The sequence below is a fragment of the Candoia aspera genome, chromosome 3 (assembly GCF_035149785.1).
Source record: "Candoia aspera isolate rCanAsp1 chromosome 3, rCanAsp1.hap2, whole genome shotgun sequence".
In the NCBI taxonomy this organism is placed as follows: Eukaryota; Metazoa; Chordata; class Lepidosauria; order Squamata; family Boidae; genus Candoia; species Candoia aspera.
The window spans coordinates 103,580,889-103,596,338 of NC_086155.1; the positions used below are offsets into that span (position 1 = coordinate 103,580,889).

Below are 15,450 nucleotides of genomic sequence, written 5' to 3' on the forward strand. Positions count from 1 at the left end.
TTGCCCTGAATTCGAATTGAGATCATTCTGTCGTTTTTGGGGTTGTATCCAAGCACTGCTTTAGCCACTTTACGATTAATTATGAAGGCTACTCCATTTCTTCTGTGGTCCTCTTGTCCACAGTAGTAGATCTGGTGGTCATTTGATGTGAAGTGGCCCATTCCAGTCCATTTCAGTTCACTGACGCCCAGAATGTCTATCTTTAATCTTGACATCTCACCAATAACTACATCCAATTTGCCCTGGCTCATAGATCTTACATTCCAGGTTCCAATGGTGTGTTGATCCTTAGAACATCGGATTCGCCGTTCACCACCAGCACCGTCGGCCGCTAACCGTCCTTTCGGCTTTGAGCTAGCTGCGTCATCACGACTGGGGCTAGTTGAGCTCATCCTCTGTTCCTCCCCAGTAGCATTTTGACCATCTTCCGACCTGGGGGTCTCATCTTCCGATGGTATACCGACATATCTCTGGTTGTACTGATCCATTTAGTTTTCACGGCAAGAATACTGGGGTGGGTTGCCATTACCTTCCCCAGGGATCGCATTTAGTCTGACCTCTCTGTCATGACCTTCCCGTCTTGGGTGGCCCTTCACGGTTTAGCTCATGGCATCATTGAGGTGCTCAAGCTCCAGCACCACGACAAGGTAACGATCCTTTGCGGAGATTATTTATATTACTTATGTTTATAAGCAAGAAAAATGATTTGACACATAGATTTATCAAGCTTTTACATAGTTTCTATCTATATCCACTGCCTTTTTGGATCTTACCTTATAAATGGAACAATATGTCCCAAGTATGCTGCTTGATAATACAATTTTAGACCTGGAAACCTGCATCCTCCTTGTTTCTCAGGCCTTTAAAGAATCTATTAACTTTTAATTTTCTAGTATCGATGCAAAAAGCTTTGATTTTTCTTTGTCATAGCATTAATAATTTATACTGGAAAATTTTGAATAGAAAAAATAATTTTGAAAGAGCTATCATTTTAACTTCTGCAATTCAATCAATTCAATATTTAAATATTTCTTATTCCAAATGTTCATTTCTTTTTCTTTTCCTTCAAACTGGAATAAAGTTGTTGCTATTGTTATTGTAATATTTATTCCTATGTATTTAAAGGATTTCTATAGCACCAATATATTTAAAATGTTAGGTATCTCTTCCTGTATTTTAGGAAGAGTATAGAAGAACATCAATTGTGACATTTGAAAATGTATTGTTAAACCTGATGTTTCTGCAAATTCTTCTAACTCCATCCTAAGATACGTTGCTGGCATTTGAAAAAGTAAATACATTATTTGTGGTGTGTTCTTAATAAACGCTAAGCAGCTAAACAAAGCTTATTTTATATAGCTATTTTTGGTGTCAGTTTGTGTCTTGGAGGTTGCAATGTGCTTCAGACAGCCTAGGCCTCTCCAGATTGACTGTCAGATATTGGGCTTAAGGTCTGGTTGTTTCTCAGTTTAAAGAAAAGGAAAAGTATTTTCTTAGGAAAAGATGTGGCAATAAGTACCAGCTGAAAGGTAATTAAGTGCTGTATTGCCATGGGCTGGCCTGATTGGACAGGGTAGATCTAGTGGTCGAAAGAATCTAACACATCTTCAGGAAAAAAAAATCTGGCTCAAAAGCACAGCCCCTGTATTATAGCCTTTGCTTCTCATTCCAGGGAGTGTCATCAGCTAATCATTAGAAGTATAACGTAAGGTTGCTCCTTCTTTCTTGGTACTGTAAACTGAAAAGTTATAGGTACACTTAAAAGTAACACTCCCTAAGAATCCTTCAATGTGACCTCTGATTACAGAACCTGTCTTGCCTGTTTCAATGCATAAATAATATTTCAGGTCCAGGACAAGTTTGTGCAATGTTCTTGTTTGCCAGGCCCCCAAACTGTGACACCATCAGAGTTGAGAAGATCCAACAGAGGGAAAGATGGTAATTATCAAGAATTCACCATTATGTAACTGCAAGAGCAGCTCTGATGATCCCATCAGTTACCTACTCACCAGTGAAACATTTTGGGTGATCCTGGCCAGTTGCTGTCTCTCAGCAGTTACACCAAATTGCTCAAGGTTGAGTGAGTCTAACAGTTAATTGAAAAATTTATCAAATGTACCCAATGTCATAAAGGTATCTATTTACTCCACTGAGTTATATGGGATATGACAAGGACTGCATTCTTGCCCAAAAGAACCCCTAGTCAACTCATAATAAAACAAGAGTTGTGCTGTGGTTAACAGTGTATGTGCTTGGCCCTTTTTATATTTAATTATAAATATTAAATATTTATAATTTAAATATAAATATCACCTCATCTGATTTGGAAATCTGAAATGTCAAGCTTTCTATTGGCTACAGTATTAGAGTGAATCTGTAATTTTAAATAAACCAACAAATAAACCAACTGAACTTGATGAAATCTGCATATGCGGTAAACCCTTCTGAGAGGGCAATCTTGGCAAATTTCAGATAAATATACATGTAGGGAGGGGTGTGCAAGGCCCCTTTCTTTATATGTATTTTAAAAGGAAAAAACAAGTTTATTAGTTAGAATTGGATAAAATGCAGACATAGTTGGCTGCTTGGAAAAAAGATTGCACTATAGATACTCTGTTATAAGCAAGGTTTATGCTTATAGTTTAGAGTTGGCTAAAAAAGTTAACAAATCCCTCCCTCTAGTGTTTGATGAGTAATTTCTGTAAAAATTTCAGTTGCCAAATTACAAGGGGAGGGCAGAGCTTTAGTGTTAGGCACTTAAGTTGATTTTGCAGCAGGAAACCAAAAAAGGACTTAATGCTCACTCACATCACTTTGTTCTGTAATGGATGGCATGCATCCAGGTTGCTTGATAACATGGAACTTGAGCCAGTCTAACAAATAACAGCAGGAATAATTAAAGTTCTAGAAAACAAATTAAGAAAGGCCGTGAACGAATGGACTAGAACAGAAAAGGGAGAAGTTAGGGAAAGGATTGGCTGGCACTTCTAAAAGAGGGTGGTAATAATTTAGGGCTTAGAGTTGTACTCTGTGTGCTGTGCAGCACTCACAGAAGAAAATGGGCAGGGTCAGAACTGAACAACAGTTAGTATTTAACGAATTAATGGATTACCTGCCATCAAGTCGTTGCCAACTCTTAGCAACTACAGAGAAAGATTTTATCCATGACAATCTGTCCAGAACCTGGTCTTTCAGGTCTTCCAACAGTGCACCCATCACTACCATAACTGAGTCCATCCACCTTGCTGCTGGTCGTCCTCTTCTTCTCTTTCCTTCCACCTTTCCCAGCATTAGAGCCTTTTCCAGAGCAGGGTCTTTGCACAATGTGTCCAAATTGCAAGATTGCAATGGATTAAATATCTGAATGAATAAATACAATGACCCTGATAGTGGCTACCCAGATGCTTCCAAAAGGTCCTGAAGGAGGACATAAAAGCCTTTGTAGACAGGATAGGATAAAGTCATGTATGTATGTGTGTGTGTGTGTGTATGCATGCTTACGTATATATGTGTATACACAATGCCAACATTGCCTATATTTTCTGAGAATTGAAGATACACTTTTCAGAAACACACACACTAGATTTTGTAATCATGGGAGCAGCATTTAAAAAGGCAAAAAAGATGTGACTTAAAGTTCATACTATCCTATTTTTTATCACTTTTTTAAAACATAGTTTCAAATATAATTTTCACTGACAAATGAAGACAGTTCTGCAATCCATACTAAAGCCTGAGGGAGCTTCTCAAGGGAGGGAAGATACAATGCGTATCTCCTGACCCAATTATAAAATGATTATAAAAACATTGTTTGCAGTAGATGTATGTCATGCATATGATGTTCAGAACATCAGCATGAAGAAAAATCCATATATACCCTGCCTCTTTCTCCTGTCATTACAGGCTCCTACTGATGCACTGGGAGGGACAGAAGCTGCACCCCATTGGATGTTTCAAATATCAGAGCTAATGCAACTTCAGAAGCTCTGCCAATCACATCTAAAACAGCAATTCCACTATCAGTATCTTGTGTTGGGAGAGCATGAGTCATTCTGAGGATGATATGAGACAGCAGTGGGTATGTTCTTCAACGTCTGGTTATCTAACACCACTACTTTACTATTTATACAATACAGCAGGCTAAGATGCTGTTGGCTGCTTTGTGGCACAATGCAGTGTGTAAACCCTACTAATGCATTTCATAAACCATGGCTTAGCTGACTCTGGGCTAGTCACTGATAGCAGCTGATTAGCTGGAGTGGCATTGTGAACTGCTGTCTCATGGCCATCTAGGAAGGAAGAGGTTGAGAGGGGGTTCCTCGTGCATTCTTTGCCCAGGCCACTAGCATCTCTGCCCCATTAGGAGGAAGTGCTGCTCCGCAGTTGCCTTCTTTCAAGGTGAGAATTGCTGTAGTGGCCAGGTGGCTTCCTTATATTTGTACAGTATCTTTTTTGCAATGCAGGCAGATAGCATGCAAGTGGTAGCATATACTGTATTCTGCTTTTGCACTGACTCTAAACCCACCCTTTCTCAACCTTTTTATCCAGGAGGAACCCTTGAAGTAAGTTTCAGGTCTCAGGGAACCCCTTCATAAAAATTGCAAAAAATACAGAACTGTCACAGTACAATTCATTCTAACCTACACAATTTACTTTTTACATTTAAAAAAACAGCAAAATGGTAGGCCAGCAGTTGAGTCGCAGCGTTTAAAATCTCTATCTATCATCTATCCATCCATCCATCCATCCATCATCTATCTATCGGAACCCCAGGGAGCCACATGCTCTCCGACCTCCCCAAGCTAAAGTTATTGGAGTAGGGGGACACCAACTTACACCATTTGTGCAATGACGTACAGGCTACCATGCTGACATCATCATGGCTTGTTACAGACACCATTCCACATATGCCATTTTCTTGGTATGTTGAGTCATGCATGATAAAACAGTTCAGCTAATACCAAAGGGCTGTCCCCAATTATCCAGTCAGGGAGGGGGCCTGGACAGATCTTTTTTACTCCCAAGGTGGTGAGAGTTCTGGGTACATATTTCTACATTTCGTTGACAGGCATCACAGTTGTCCCTTTAGAAGCTCAGTTTTGTAATGCAAAGGCATTTGCCTAGGATACTGGGGTGTTATCATACTTCAGGATTTGTAATTAACAATCCTCCCACTATGACCACAGTGTTTCAATTATTTTCAGTGAGGCTGTTTTTTTTTTCCCACTGAAATTTGCTTTATCTGAAATATGTATAGGAAGAATAGAAAAAACGGTGTGTCTTTTAGGTTTTCTGCCCAGACACAACAATGTTTTGAGCCTACCCTGCCCATCAGCAGTTTCTCCTTACTCTTTCCTTCCTTTTCTCAGCTGATAGGAAAAGCCCATAGCTTGAAAGCCCTTATCTCCCTTGAGCAGAACACAGAAATACCTTGGTTTCCTCTAAAGCATGGGGTCCCCCCCCCCCGCCATGTTGAAATCCACATTACCTTGAGTTAATCTGTTGGGGAAGGCACATCAGTGTTGGAGCTGAAGTAAGCACTGGACTGAGGCCAAGGCTAAATGGACTGGGCTGCCACTCCCTTTCCTGAGTGTTTACAGGCTACTCTTGAAACTAGGTGGGGTGGAGACCACCTAAAATTAGGCCATCCTGACTTCATATAACATTATGTAATTCACTAACTTCATAAATCTGCTCTCCCATCATTGATTCAAGCCAAGAGCACATAACTGCTTTTAATAAATAATTTAATCAGAGAAATACAGTGAACCAAGGTAGAGAGGCTTTCCAGTGTTGTCAAAAGCAGCCTCTGGCTGTGGGTCATGGCTGAATACAGATCAGTCATCAAAAAGAGAAGCCTCTCCTGTCACAATCTTTTCCTGGGTACAAAGCTCATGAGAGAACCTGGTCTTTGGGGTTATAGAGACTCTAAGACAGAGACAAAAGATGATGATTGGTGATAAACCTGGCTATGAGCACTACCATCTCAGACTTACAGCTAGAAACTTACATAACTGAATATTCCTACAAACAATCAAATCAAAGATCATTTTTTCTTGAGAACTCCATGTGCACTCTAGAATGATACAGGCACAGGTTTACCACTTCATGAGAACCAAGTTTTGTCAAGAACTGAACATGAGAGGTACAGGAATATGAGGTTCAGGCTGACTTGTAAAATTGGGTTGTACATTTCTCCAAAAATAATTTCAATATTTTTAAGAAGCTATGGGAATCTGCAAACATCAGGAATTCTCAGCTCTGGCCTGCTGAAGGAGCAAAAAACCCCAAAGTCATATAGCTTTCACCGCAAACATAAAACACTTAATATAGAACAATTAGACAGAATTGTCTACTGATACTGCTGCATGTGAGTTTGGGATACACACCCACACACACACACAAACTAATTCAGAATTTATTATTTTCTGGATGCCTGTAAAGAATCCTGAGGTTTGTAAGGGAACTGTAGATTTTCTGGCAAAGAGATCTAAACTTCTTTAAAGAATCTCAAATCTTAGAATTTTTCCTTGTAAATAAAGGGCGGGGGGGAATAGAAATTCCACAATTGGAATCACTTAATGCTCTAGCAGGTCCCCAATTCAGTCAACAACCTCTGCATTTCTAGAAAATTTCCCAGGAGAATAGTAGCTGAGGCTGCGTCCACATTATTCTTTAACAAAGTGAACAGACAATCAAACAATGAGCAATATTCAGAGCAAAAGCTAATTATGAGCCTGAATGTTTTAAAACAGCTTTTATGAACATATCCAACTCGTTATGCTTACAGTATGAATTTAAGATGATCCAGCATCCTCCAATTTTTAGGTAAAGAGTTTGTGGGGATGCTGGTGGTCAAAAGATAAGTCTTTAACCACAAATTGTTACCTGATCTCCGACCCGCCCACCCCCGATTTTATGTGCGGGGACGTGCCAGATATCTAATTCCTATTCCTTGGTGATGGAGAGAATCCAGATTGCATGGCCAATCCTTGCATAAATTAAACATTTAATGCACACCAGCTTCCATTACAGAATAACCCATGGGGTTGGCTTGTGCCTCCATCCACATCCAAGTCATGAAAGCGCTGAGACAGAGATGCGAACTCCAAGTCTCAGGCAGGTGTAACAGGCACCAGAAGTTCCTTGCACTGCTCACAAGACAAGCTGCCCACTCCAGCTTCCCTCACCAACATCTCCCTTCTGCTACTGCCGAACAGGTCTCTGCCTCAGCACTCTGAGGGAGAGAGTCTCTGCCCACAGGAGCAGTTCATTGATCCGGGCTAGGCCCAGCCCAGCCACCTTGGCACCATTTACTTCAAGTATCTCATCCCCAACTTCCAGGAGTCCAGCATAGAGTTTAGCTGTACTGGGGTCTGCCATCTCCTGAACATAGATACCTGTTAAGAAAAAAATAACATAAAATTGCATGCAGTGTTTTAGTAAGATAACAGTTTCTTGAAATGTTACAGCTATGGAATGGGGGAAATGTTCTTCCCTCAAAATCAGGGAAGAGTTTGGGGGAAAACTGAGACATATAACACTTCTTCACTGAACCTAAACTTATTATACCTTCATTAATCATTTAGATCTTGTTATACAAAGTCACAGGTTTCCCTGCTTCATGTGAATTCACTATTCACAATTGAGCATTTTCATCCAAGAATTTGCTTGATGCAAAAAGCCCCCACAACCTGCTATTATGTGATTTGTGCCAACAAAATCAAACCTCTTCCCACCAAAATCACTTGAACATTTGCCCACCAAACCCTTTCTGTCTTCATGCATTTACCATTGTGTTGTGCAATTGTTCTAGTTGTGTGTTCTGTCTCCCTCTTACTGTTGAATTTGCAATAGCTATGATTATTGCTATTTCTACTGCCGTGATGCATTCCACCACGTGCATGAGAAATCCAACTGTAGAAAAGATGGAGAAAAGTTTTTCACTGTATGTTAGAATATAGTAATGTACTGCTTAAGAATAAGCCTCTGAAAACTTATAAGCACATTTGGGTTACAAAATTTTAATATCATATCCTGCAACCCACCATTTTTATCCACTGATTCAGTGTCTCGCTTTATGTAAATTCCCTTTATGCAAGGTTTTCAGGGAATAAACCACCCAGAGTCCCTCCTTTTGCTGTGGCAAAATTTGAATGATTGATAAATAAATAAATAAATAAAAGATAACCCCAGTTTAGAGTGAGGGGAACCTGTATATTATGCCCCTTCTGACCAAATTATAGTCAGAAGGAATTACGCTATTTCTGACCAAATAAACTGTTTTGATGTGCTGTTGCCACATTAAATCCATTCTTGAAAGGCAAAATTTCAAATCCCATCCATGCTAAAATGTCTAGTGATAAATACTAAACATAATGCTATGGATTCTACATTATAAATGTCAGCTAAACCTGGGGCTATTTATGTATATTTAAACTGGAAAATTGTATATTTCTACATTAAGACCTTCAATGTGATGGATTGATACGATCACTGCAACAATGGATGCAAACATTGGAACAGTCAGGCATATGGCGCAAGACCTAACCGCATTTCGTTCTGTTATACATAGGGTCGCCATGAGTCGTAAACGACTCGACAGCAACTAACAACAACAACATTTTATTCAGAAATGTTGTTCATTTTTATCTCGAGCTGCCCAAAATACAGCAGAACATAAAGGAAATGTTTTGCCCTCTTAACATGGAAATTGCCAAATACCTTCATAGGCTCAGTTATTAAAACCAGCTCCACATTTGTCAAGACACCAACACGTAACTTATGTTTTTGTTTGTGCTGAAAGCTATTTTATAGCTGGTTACAGGCAAATTGTAAATAAGGACTCAAGTATACTAGCACAAGAAAAAAGAAAAAAATCCAGTAAGAAAAGCAGCACAATGGTTAAGAAAAAATAGTCTAGATCCATTTGTTAGATTTATATCTAGTGACTTCAAAGCTTCCTGGGAAGGGGGAGCTCAGAACAAGAAATGGTTTGATTGTGCTGTACCCCAATTCATTCTGAAATATTTTTAGGGTGGAGGTGGAATCTACGGGGTGTAATGGAAACAGTACATTCCTGGAACCAGAGTGCTTAATGCCAGGATAAACATTTGTCATCTCCGTCACAAATATTGCAACGTTCCCAGGAGCTTGCCTGGGAAAAAGAACCTGAGAACACATGTTTCAAATTATTCCTGCCATCTGACCTACCCTAGAGTGTTCCTCTTAAAAAAAAAACATAAAAACACCATAGTGAGATTCTAGCACAACAAAATATTTGGTTGTGTTTCAGAGCCTGCTTTTCAACTAGTGCTGTAGAGCAGTATATCAAAGTAGGATTGGAGCCTAGTGAGCAGCACGTATGTGGCTGAATATTTCAGATGTATTTCTTCAAAAACAAAGGACAACGTTTAGGGAAATGATAGCAGTCGATGAAGCAATAACACATGTGCAGCGAACTGTGTAACTGATACGGGCAACCCTGGTTTTGAATGGCATGGCTGTTTTTACCTTCCATTTGTGTTGCATTCCTTTTTTTTTTCGTATGGCTGCAGGGTTACAGAGCTATACATGTGGTTTGTCAATCTCAACATTCTATCAAATCATAATTAGCAAGGATTGCAGGGGGTCATGCAGCCATGTCAGTGGAAGTGGTGCCATTTAAAAAAATTACCTGTTCTTTGAGAGGATGTTTTTTGGTGTTCCGGAATTTTTGAAAAAATGAAATAGGTTTGCTGAGTCTTGTGGAGGCCTGACACATCTATTTTGCTTGAGAGGACAACATCACTGTGTTTTGCTGCTGTAACTCAGAGAAGTGAACTAGGGAAAATCTTGGCACCCCAAAAACAGTGCTTGGGTGCATATATCCTGTAGCTAGTTTGTGGCTAGGAAGTTACCATCCTTGGCTTTGAGGGCAAAGCATTTTTAAAAGGAGTAATGTCATCATAATTCTCCTAAGTCCTAGCTTCTGAAGTCCATGTGCAAAAAACAACAACAACAACAAAGATAACTTCCAGGTCCAGAAGAATATTTTAAGCCTACATTAACTTAGAATGCACAAGTCAATGAAGAGGCTAGGTTGAAACTGGTTATTTAAGAATGCCTCTGAGAAATGTCCCATCTTGTTTTTCTACTTTGTAATATAAACATGAAGAAGGCAGTGCAGAAGGAAAGAAAACCTATCACAAGGAGGAACATCTCTTTGCTGCTCGGAATTTATTTATTTAGTTTTCAAATTTTGCCACCGCCCATCTCGCCCCGAGAAGAGAGACTCTGGGCGGAATACTGAGCACGTCTCCCTCTGGAAGATTTTATAGGGGGCAGGGAATAACATAGAGGACCTGCTTTTGCAAATGAGTTTCCAGAGGCTATTAACTACAGTAGCTTGGGTTCTTTGGCTTGTAGTTGGGATGCTACATAGAAGATGAATTCCTATTTCAAAGTCCTATATTCAGGAAGTGGTAGACACTTGGATTCTGACAAAGAGGCAATTCTTACTCTATGGGGTCATAGCACGTTCACAAATGTCATGAGAATATAAGTTTGCGCAAGAGAAGAGGAGTCAAGGTAGACAGATATCAGAAGAAATCCAGTAGGGTCATACAAGTCCAAGAATGCACTCTCACATATACATTGGAGTTTATGATTCAGGAATCACAGCATCTGTGAACCTGTCAGGGTATGTACAAAGAATATTATGTGATATTGTTACAGCCCTGTATTTTCTCTGTTGCCATCCCATGCCCACCATAGGGTTTCCATTCCCCCAAAGCATGACTTTGTTTTGCATGTGTGCACAGGGGTAGTGCTATTGTTTTATCTTTTAAAGTAAAGGGTTCCATAATAGGAATAGATAATGCCTGAGGATGCTATCTATTCCCAGACTTTCTGCTCATCTCTTGTACTACCTCCACATGGACTTCTCCTGCACAGGTTGCATTTTCTATTTATATAATTGGACAGAATCGTGCACTAGTACTTTTGTACATAACTTTGAAAATAAAAAGGGGGAATGGGCTTTTAATACAGTAAATATACACAGCAGGTCTACCAACATTGTGCTAATATGCTTTTGTGGTACATTTCAGATACACTATGTTTACAGGAATAAAGTATTTTATATGTGGCCTGCAGTTATAATTCCATTCCCAGTTGATTGCAGAAGATCATCAAAATGTCAGAGCACAATGGATACTAATGGGGAAGGATAAGAGGTTCCCCTCTATCACCCAAACTAGCTGAAGGGCTAATATAGATGAGTATTACATTATCCTGCTTCGTTTCCTTTAGCTGGAAAGCTCAAGTGGATAAAGACAGAATATTTTGACTATTCCTACAATTAAATACATTGAGTCCCTCTTCTGGGGGGAGATGGGTGGCGGCAAAATTTGAAAATAAATAAATAAATAAAACATATTAAAAATACTTAAACCCAGTTTTTAAGTTCATAATGCAAGTGTGGTTTGGTTTCTCAACTGAAAGGCTAAGGACACCAACTGTAAAATAAAACAAATGTAAGCCAGCATCCTTCCCCACCCTGGCAAAGAAAAAAAAGTAACAGTAGAACGTACAATTTAAAAATCAAAGAGATACTCCAACAAATTATTTTTAAAAGTGAGCTGAGGTCCATTTGTTCAAGGCTTCAGGCCATTGGCTACAAAGCACATACCTGTATCAGGCCGACCATTCCCTGAAGAAACACGAAACCCAAAGTGGCCTTGTTGGGAGCGCTGCAATTCTAATTGGCTAGTTCCATCTGGAAAAACTGCTACCACACGCCCAACAGTTCTCACCAAGTTGGGGGATCCAATGTCCTCCACACTGAGGGATCTTCTATGCTGAGTTCTTGTTTTCCTATGAATGGGAAAAATACTCTGTCATACTCAGAAAGATGTCTAATCCAAAGTCAAAAAACAGGTGCTTATTGTATTACTGATCATCAAACCTAACTCCTTTATAACATCTTGGTTTTTAATGAAAGCAGATTTCCATCTTACAGTATGATGGGAAATGCATGAAAAAGTGAAGGTGACACCTAGAGCATAAGGTAATTTGGATCTTGGGAAATAAGCTTTGCAGACCCTGCCTATGCATGTCCCATATGTACAAGGAGGCTTTCTAAAAAGGAAATATGCTAAGCTTACAGCATTATTCATTAGTATCTTTGCAATCTCTGCAAACTTACTTTTTGCTATCCTGTGTTTAAAAATTCTCACCACATCATCCCCCCACTTCAGGGCATTTTAAAAAAATTGTTTAAGGTCAATTCTAGAAGCATCTGATTGTAAAAGGCAAAATATGTATGTTGTTCTATCAGCTGTGCATTCTGCTAGGGAACTCAGATTCCATCCTTCAGAATTCCCAGTATAAATTGATTTGAGCTGCATATCCAGGAATAGCAAGCAAATCAGAGTTTAGTTAGCCACCAGGCTTCACATTCTCAAATATTCTGATATGTATTTCAAGTATGAGAAAATATATATTAAGACACACATTTCCAGACATATTTTTATGGATTCATTCAGACGTACAGTATATTCATGTTGAATTACGTATCATTATAACTTTTCTTCTTCCCAAGAAGGCATTATGAAGCAATTCAAATGTCTGACATGGTTACTTTAACTATGGTAGAGCAAAATAAAGCAATTTCACCCTATTTATGAAAATGGTTAATTTCCTATAAACCAAAGTTAGTATTAATAATTCAAGGTTCAGCTGTAAACCAAAGTTACTATTATAATTTACGGTTTGGATATAACTCTAAATGTGACTAACTGAAAGCTAAACAAGGACTTCCATCTCTTATTTGCATCAGCATCGGAAATGAAGCACAAGAGCCCACGTTCTGTGCGCAGAACACTAGACCATAGTTTAGCATTATAGCTGAACGTGGAAAATATGAATGTGCATATATGGACTAGTTCTGCACATTAACATGGAAACAAGATGAACCTGACTTTATAACTAATCACGTACAATAGAAACATGAAGAGAGAACAGGATGATGCAGCCATACCTACTGTATGTACAGTATGTATTTAAAATGTCTCCTGAGTTTCTCCTGAGAAACAGCAGTTAGAGACAGGACTGGATCTGTTTATTTGTGCCTACTGCAGAAAAGTGAACCAATATTCAGAATACCATGAATTGGTTTTACAAAATATATAAGAAGATCCTGCAGGATGAAAGGTGAGTTGCTGCATTCAGTGTCTCAAAAGAAATAAGGGATTGCCCCCCACCCAACACATTAAAAAAAAAAGCATTTAGGATATGTTCATAAATAGTCACCTAAAGCATCCCCGTTCTCACCTGTTAGGAAAAGCTTCCTCATCCTTTGGCTCTCCCACCAGGTAGACATTAGACCGATTATTCTTGCCCAAAAAGGAATGCAGATTTTGAACAGAAGAGGCTTTTCTTGGTTGGCAGAAAGGCGACACCTAGTGGGAGAAAAGGTGACGACTGGGGAAGGCAACAGCAAACCACCCCGCTATAGTCTGCCAAGAAAAATGTGGCAAAAGCGGTGTCTCCCCAGAGGGTCAGACATGACTCGGTGTTTGCCCAGGGGACCTTTCACCACACAGTGGGAGAAAATACTGCAAATTAGAACGAGTACTGAAGAATCAAACTGCAGATATGTTGGGTAAAGAGGAATGAAGTTTCCTGACTGTAAACCTTGAATTTGCTTGTTCCTTCTGGAAACCAGAAAAAGTAAAACAAAAAAAAGGGGGGGGAAGGGTACTGGATTTGCTTTCATTAACATAACAGATTAAATAGGTTTCACAGATCTAAATTCTGATGCTTCAAGAATATTGTATTGTCACAACATAATCATATAATGAAATATTATGTAGATGCATTTATGAAACAATTACTTTTGGCAAATAATAAGTATTTAGCAGGGGCCAATAACTCGAAGTGGGTGTTCAGATGACAGTGCTACTAGAACATTTACCAGTCATCCAGATGACATCAGTGTTAATCCGGGAGACAACCGTATATTTGTATGTTTTTGTTCTTCCCTTCTCACTTGCCTACTGAAGAAAAGTAATTTTTTCCTTGGAAACTCTGCATATTACTACTACTGTTTCAACATATGAAACTTCAGCAGCACTTCTGTAGTCCTTAGAGATGGTCTTGTTAGAACATTTTCCTATGTGAGCAGTTTCTTGCTGTGCATTATGTTTTTCATGGACAGCTAGGCTTAGATAATTTATGAGGTGGTTTTCTCTAATGTTCCTTTGATTCAATGGAAAAATAATTGAGTCCCCGTGTTTGAGATTTGAGAAGCAGGAACTACAGAAAAGTAGAGAATCAGTGTAAGGAATGTCTGAATCAATAGCTAGGACTGTTGGGCTTCATTACTGCCTCAAGGACCCGGAAGCATTACAAACTAAGATGGTCTAAGATGGATTTCAGTGGTGTCATTATATTGTAAAAAATGAAATGGGTCTCCAGATGCACACTTGGCTTACAGGTGGACCTTGGGTCTGAAAATGTTTAAACATTCATGAAGCTGTTTAATGCAAAACGCAGTGAATAGCAAACAATATTCTATTGTTATACGTAGACATAAAATAAAAAGTCTTTTTGAAGTCTTTAGAAACCTAAGTTTCTGTTTACTAGATTGTTCACTCCAACAGTCACTGTACAGAAGAATAGATGTGCATAAATCTAATATCAAAATAGCAACATTGAAAAATCAGTGGGATACAATCTCATTTATGAGTTATAAGACTCGTATTTCCCTGGAAAATAATTTTAGAATAGTACCACCAAAACTAAGCTAAATTACTGCTGCCTTATCTCATAAGATGTAATAAAAACAGTTTCAACTCACCATCTGTAAGGACTGTAGGGAAGGTACTTTCTTCATTTTTGGAGAACAGATGGTATCTGGACCAGGTTCCACATTGGGCATTGCAGCTCCTGATTCTAGCATAGAGATCTGTTCCATGCTATAACATCGGAATCTGCCTAATCTTTGTTTGGTGCTCTGACCCAGAGTGGTGAAGAATTTTTTTAATCCTGATGTAGAAGAGACTTCTCCTTTCTTGGTGGATTGCTGCTGCTTTGGCTGCGGGTAGACTTCTAAGTGTTTGCTGGAAGGCAAAACAAGCCAGCCAAGAGAATTATAAAGCAAGAGTACCTTCAACTTCATTTACAATTCGCAGTGCCCAAATGAGGATAATGAGAGCCAGTTTGGTGTAGTGGTTAGGGCATCATGCTAGAAACCAGGATACTAAGTTTCAGTTCTGCCTTCAGGAAAATAGCTGGCTGGGTGACCTTGGGCCATTCCCTCCCTCTCAGTCCTAGGAAGAAAGCAATGGCAAAGCACTTCCAAAAATCTTGCCAGTCTGACTTGAAGGCAGACAAAAAAAGAGGACAATAAATGATAAAAGGGTTTTAAAAGGACTTAAAGGCATTAAATAAACATTAATAAACAAA

At 39.1% G+C, this 15,450-nt stretch overlaps 1 protein-coding gene across 1 annotated transcript in view; it reads right to left on the bottom strand.

Moving 5' to 3' along the window:
• Positions 1-5,730: 5,730 nt before the first annotated feature.
• The window catches only part of KIAA1614 (KIAA1614 ortholog), a 40,847-nt gene continuing 31,127 nt past the window's right edge, over positions 5,731-15,450 (bottom strand). Inside the window, exons 7-10 of the mRNA XM_063298455.1 lie at positions 14,843-15,104; positions 13,315-13,442; positions 11,672-11,856; positions 5,731-7,400 (exon numbers count right to left, since the gene is read on the bottom strand). Of these exons, the coding sequence (XP_063154525.1) occupies positions 7,207-7,400; positions 11,672-11,856; positions 13,315-13,442; positions 14,843-15,104 (769 nt within the window). The 3' untranslated portion in view covers positions 5,731-7,206. The remainder of the gene's footprint in view (positions 7,401-11,671; positions 11,857-13,314; positions 13,443-14,842; positions 15,105-15,450) is intronic.